Genomic DNA, 6,301 nt, shown 5'->3' with positions numbered 1-6,301 from the left:
AGCCATGTTAGGCTCCTATCTGTAAGCATACCATAATATCAATTTTTTTCAACAGATTTTTTTATTCAGAAATGTTCAGTAGTAGACTGTGTTCTTTCATTTTGGCAGCTCAATTCTAATCATCCTTGTTGTGATACATAGCTTTGCATTAAGCTATGAACCTAGGCTTAGGAAATGAAACAGCTTAATGTAATCTAGAGCAAAAACCTAAAACTACATCTGCTTTTGTTGACTGCTGCACAGTTTAGTTTTTTTTCCTTTATTTTTTAAAAATTTTGTAATTATATTCATGTACAGAAAACTTAGTGTACATTTAACCCAGTTTAGTGGTGTCTTCTTTAGCCTTTGCCTTTTGCAGCGTGGCAGTGTGAGCCTCAGACTTAGGACCCAGGAAATAGCCTGCCTAGTGGTGGTAGATGTCATCATATCTGTCATTATAATTGGTCCTAATAGCTTCCACCAGTTTAACCAGAGCACCCTCGTTTTCCGAGTTAACCTGTGTGAGAGCAACAGTGGTGCACGTCTTCCTGTGGACCAGGCATCCCAGTCTGGCATTTCTCTTGGTGATGTAATAGGGCACCCTATCTTTAGACACAGGGCAGGCAGGAAAACCACCAGCTTAATGGGGTCTACTTCATGGGCAATCACCACCAGCTGAGCCTTCTTGTTCACCACCAAGGTGGTGACTGTATTGACCCCTGCTTGGAGGACAGGTGGTCTCTCAGTTGGGATGTCCCCTTTGTCCACAGCTTTCTTCTCAGCATGAGCCAGCAGCCATTGCTTCTTCTCTTGTTTTGTCCCTGGCCTGTACTTGTGGGCAAGCTTAAGCAGCTGAGTAGCTGTTTGCCTGTCCGCCGAGGCCTGGGTGAACTGGTTAATGGCAGAAGGTACTGTGAGCCGCTTATAGAGGATGGCTCTTTGCCGCTGCAGCCTGATATAGTGTGGCCACTTGACGAAGAATGATAGATCTCTTTTGGGCTGGATGTCCTGCCCAATGCCGAAGTTCCTGGGCCTTTCCTCAAACAAAGGATTGACCATTTTTTTGGCATCCCGTTTCTTGATGATGGAAGGGGCTGGGCCACCTTCTTCCTTTTGGCCTTTTTCCTTGGGGCATCTTGCTCGGCTGGAAGAGAGCTCTTGTTTTCATCAAGAAAATCAAAGCAAGTTGGTTGGCCCCAAAATAAAGTTTCATAAAGTAAATACAATATTCAAAAAGATTTAAATAAGAGCAATAGGAAGGAGTTTAGATGCTAAAAGTAGAACCATGGGACAGGTATATTTTTTCTTGATGAAATGGCTCTTGACTGCTTCCTACTGACTTGATTCCATCTGCACCATTGCTCTCCGTCTCTTAAATTGCAGAGCTATGGGAAAATGTAATAAAATAAAAGCTTTCAGCTGTCCCTAGAGAATACAGTGATCCATCGCTATACTTTAACTTTATATTATTCTTATTATTTAATTCATAAAACAAATAGATAAGGGAAAGGAAAGGTCAGCTCTATGTAACATCACTGGAGAAGAAGCAGTGCATATATAAGGAACACTTTCTTGCATTAAGCTTTAGGTTTTAGATTTTAACTTTGGATTAACCCATTTTAAGAGGACTAATCATTTATGTGGATTGTGTAAATATTGGGGAATTTTCATGGTAATTAAATATTCTTTTAAATTTTTCTTATACCTCTTTTCTTGTAATATCAAAGTACTTTATATTGATATTAAAAAGGAGAACCTGAGATAGTTTTAGCCCTTCTATGTCACATAGTTATAAAGTGATATACCATAATAAAAATTTGAAATTAAACATGATGACAAATTTACAAATAATTATGCACAGATCTAAATCAAACAAAGCAACAGAGTCAAAGTTGTATTGTTGGTCACCCAGTGAATGTTACCATATTTTAAAAGATTTCTATAAGCAAACAGACACACAGATATTTTGGTTAATGAAAGATCAACCAGCAGCTTCACTGTTGATATTTGAACCACGGAGTCTATAAAAATTAGAAAAAGAACCTGTTAAATAAATCCATTTAACTATTCAGGAATGGCACATTGCAAAAACATGCAATTGATAAAATATAATTTTTATAAAAAATATTTTCCTACTTGTGGGACTTTTCAACTAGGGAGAAAGTTTCCAACCCAATAGGAATATCCTCCATTGTGTTGCCTCCTTGAGTCTTGATGTGAGGTGTTTGCCTGGTCTATTGTAGTTTATTATGCCATGGTTGGTGGGTGTCCTGTTCTTTTGTGAGGGGAGGGAGAGATAGGGTGTATTTGGGGAAGAGGAAAAGTGAGGAGGATGAGAAGATAGGGGTGGAAAACTATGGTTTAGATATAGTATGTGAGAGAGAGAGACAGAGAGACAGAGAGAGACAGAGAGAAGACAGATTTGATGGCCAAAGTCAGACAAAAAAGATCACTGTATTTTTTTAAATAAAGTAGCAATGAACAAATTCTTAAGACTCTAGATACAAAAACTATTTGTCTAAGTATTCATATTTTATCACTAAACAGGAAATTAATAACTGCTAATTTGTATCACTACATTTTTGATTTCTCAAGTGTTCCTGTTTCAGTGATAAATTTATTGACATTTTAAATATAGTTTTTCTAAATTTTGTCATAACAATTAAAATGTAGGAAAAACAGTTTTACTTGATTTCTTTATAATTAACCCTTGTCTAGAACAGCATGAACATATTACTACTTAGTGTATTGTATGTAATTAAAAGTACATTTAAAGGAAAACAGTCATGTTTTACACATTTTTTGGATTTATTAGTTATAATACATTGCATGTATATTCAATGTAGATATCAAAATATTTTATAAAATTAATTTAACTTTTCTTCCTAGCCAATATTTCCAAGTTGAGATATTCATACAAATATTTTGTGCAGCTCTTTTGATTTTAGCATACCATTTTATACTTCCTAAACATCTCTGTTTCTGCCATTGTACCAATGCAAAAGGCATTCTAAATTGCCAGAACCTCTGCTTCTAACATCTTCTAAATTGGCGTGATAAAACATCCATGGAATGTTCTTCAGCTATGAAATGGTTAATAAATTTTGCCTTAATGGTCTGCCATCATCTACCACATTACAAAGTCTGCCCTCAGATGATACCTCATGGTGGACTTCCCAGAGAACCGTCTGTAGGGATTTACCACTGATTCTTCTCTTCCCACCGCATCCCTGCCAATGTGCTCCCACGAACCCTTACATACCCAGCATTTGATTAAAGACTGTCTCTATATGGGGGCATAATTAATGTTTGACTTTTCTATACACATCTAATTCTCTGCTGTTGATCCATTACAAAAGGTAAATAAATGTTCATCTTGGTTAACAAATGGGTCATCTCATTAGTTGCAGTATTATTTCTTTTCTTATCTATGTGATTGTGATATCTTGTAATAGTTTTAATAATACTTTAATATAATTTTAGAAATACAAACCAATTTATAAAAGTATCCATATCCTACTGTCTCCTGTTGTTTCCATAAAAAGATGAATATTTCTCCCTTGTCTGTGTACTATATTTTCTGCTTATTAGTTTATACATGGTAAGCTAGGGACTGAAATCTCAGGGTTTGGTTTTTACACTTACAAATTTATAATTGATGTTATATTTTCTATTAATCAGTGGGCATTTTGAGTAAATATTCTTGTTGGCATGGTCATGAAAATGGATTACTTTTGTTCAGATAGAGATATATTGGACCATGGTGGCAAGCAACAATAAAATAACATGCTTTGTGTTGGACCAGGCAGATGTTTCTCTGTCTACTATCTACTTAATGATCACTGAAAAATTAATTCACCCTGCTCTTTTTTACTTTGTTCTCTTGAATTTTCAGACAATAATCTTTCTTTCTTGTCATTGAAGCTATCAGTACTGTTCAGGGAAAGCCATCATTTAAAAACTAGAAAAACACATTACACCATAAAGATATAGTCACCAATTAAGTCCAGAAATCACCAAGCAGATCATCCTTGTGTGGTATGGTAGGATGTGGTGACAACATGGAACTACAGCTGATCCAGGGGTCTCTGTAACTAAGTATCTTCCCAGGACTAACACAGTGAGTCAGAATTACTTCCGTGTGTATTGATCTGTGCATATTGTAAGTTTTCCATAATTGAAAAGTATGTGCGCAGCATGCTATGTTACCATCTAGAACTTACCGCTGTCCCTCACCTTTGTACACATGGTGGAAACTCCATAAGAGTAAATTGTACACTGAGAAAGTCACATTATTTATATAAGTACTGGTCTGAAATGGAGACTCTCATAGCCAATATTGTATTTTTGTACAATCTGTAATAAAAAAGTCTTTCCATAGCAAAGTCTGAATGAATCTATTCACTCTCCACCAACACCTACCCCACTGCTGTAATGACCACCCTACAGCAATCATTATTATGAATTTTAATAAAAACTCTCTATACTATAATCAATTACTTAATGCATGATTAGCCATTTGAATTATATTTTGTTTTTTCCGTAGTATTGTTTTGTTACAAATTATCACCACAAATTGAGCAGCTTGAAATGATGCTCGTTTTTAGTTTTACCGAATGCAAAAGCAGAATAATGTGAGCAGACTCTATGCTGAATATCTGACAAGATATCATGTGGCAGCTATTACACTCACTTGATTTTTTGGTTCATATTTCGCAGTCAGTGGTTACTCATATAATTCATTCTTCCCTCATATTTTCCAAAGAGTCTCTTCATGTTCAAGTAAGCATTCTTTCTTGCTGAACTTCTCACTAATTTCTCCATCTTGCCATTTCCCACAGCTTTCTCTTAGTCTTTTAAGGACTGGGGTAATTACACTGAGGTATGTTGTTAGTCACTTTTCTTGCTGATGCAGCAGAACACTTGAAAAGGCAACTCAAGGAAGATGGGTTTATGCAGTACAACACTGTTTGAAATTATTGTCTATCTTGGTATGAAAGTTACACATCAAGGGAAAGATGCAACTGGCCAAATGCATCAACAGTTACAAGCCAAGAATAATGCTGGCACTCACTTTGCTTCCTTTTTATATATAGCATAGAATTATCAAACCACTTAATCTAAAACTATGTTTAGGTTGGATCTTTGTACCTCAATTAACCCAACCTAGATATTTCAATTTAGACATGTTCTCCAAAGTAATTCTATCTTCTGTAGTTGTGATAATCTATAAAAATCATCACAAGTTCACACCTTTTCAACTTGACACTCAAACATGCTACTTGCACTTTTATAAAATATTGGCTGTAAACATTATCTGGTGGGAATAAGTAAGACTTCTTCTTTTGACTCGTGTGGTGAGCAAGTTTAGTCATATAGTTATACACATTTCCAGTGTGATTGGAATGAATATTGGAGTTCACAAATAGCCTTTCTTCACCCGAAATCAAAATTTAGAAAAAGAGAAGAATCATCAATAAAGAATACAAGTAAAGTAACATTTTTGTCTCAAAATTGAAATATCTTAGACACAGTACTTAGCTTTGTCTTTATAATCTTTTCCTTGGAATTTTATCGTATAAGATTAAATATAGAAGTAAGTCTTAACTGTTTGATGGATATCTACATTAATTATTATTTTGAATATCAGAATTGGAAAACACAATTATGGTGTCAGATTATTAAATGTCAATGGATATCTCAAACCTCACTTTCTCAAGTCAGACTCCTGATAAACTCTGTTCTTCTCCTAAAAGTATGATGTGGCTTGATACTTTTTCAGCATCTTGGTTAATTCCATGTCTATGTGAATGCCACCCCCTCTTCTCCAAAGTTAATATTGGAGCACTAACAATGCTTTTAGGCTCAATTAAAAAAATCTTTAGCCTCATATTTTCTATGTATTAATCTTGTGTCCACTCAGGTCTGAGCGTCCCGTATTATCTTCATTATTGTGGTTGGTTTCCAATAAGTTTTGCCAGTCAACTCTTACCCATTGTAGAATATTTTGAAACATAGAAAGAAAAATGAATACATTTAGTTATTGAAAGTTAAATTCATGTCACTTGTTTTATTGCAACATTGCAATGGGTAAGTTATTGTTTCTATTGGAATAAAATAAATACTTTTATTAAGCCATTGTTATCCTGTTTGGTGTCTGACTTTTCTCTATTTCCCATGTGATATTCATCTGGTAGTACACTTTATAAACTTATAATATTTTTCCTTTTTTTCTTCTTTATCAAATGGTAACTGTATGGTAGTTATTTTTCTACTCAATTTTGCTATGATTTAATTTTTGCTACTCAGGGTACTGGAGTAT

The 6,301-nt window shown here is 34.8% G+C and overlaps 1 protein-coding gene across 1 annotated transcript; it reads right to left on the bottom strand.

The window, feature by feature from the left end:
* Positions 1 to 403: 403 nt before the first annotated feature.
* Positions 404 to 3,207, bottom strand: Rpl7al1 (ribosomal protein L7A like 1). Its single transcript, XM_039109047.1, has 3 exons — positions 3,182 to 3,207; positions 685 to 1,123; positions 404 to 496 (listed from the first exon to the last, which is right to left on the bottom strand). The coding sequence occupies exons 1-3, from the start codon at positions 3,205 to 3,207 to the stop codon at positions 404 to 406; spliced, it is 558 nt and encodes a 185-aa protein (XP_038964975.1).
* Between the last annotated feature and the right edge of the window lie 3,094 nt (positions 3,208 to 6,301).

Source organism: Rattus norvegicus, chromosome 4, assembly GCF_036323735.1.
Source record: "Rattus norvegicus strain BN/NHsdMcwi chromosome 4, GRCr8, whole genome shotgun sequence".
Lineage (NCBI taxonomy): Eukaryota > Metazoa > Chordata > Mammalia > Rodentia > Muridae > Rattus > Rattus norvegicus.
This window is presented reverse-complemented; position numbering and strand designations above follow the sequence as displayed.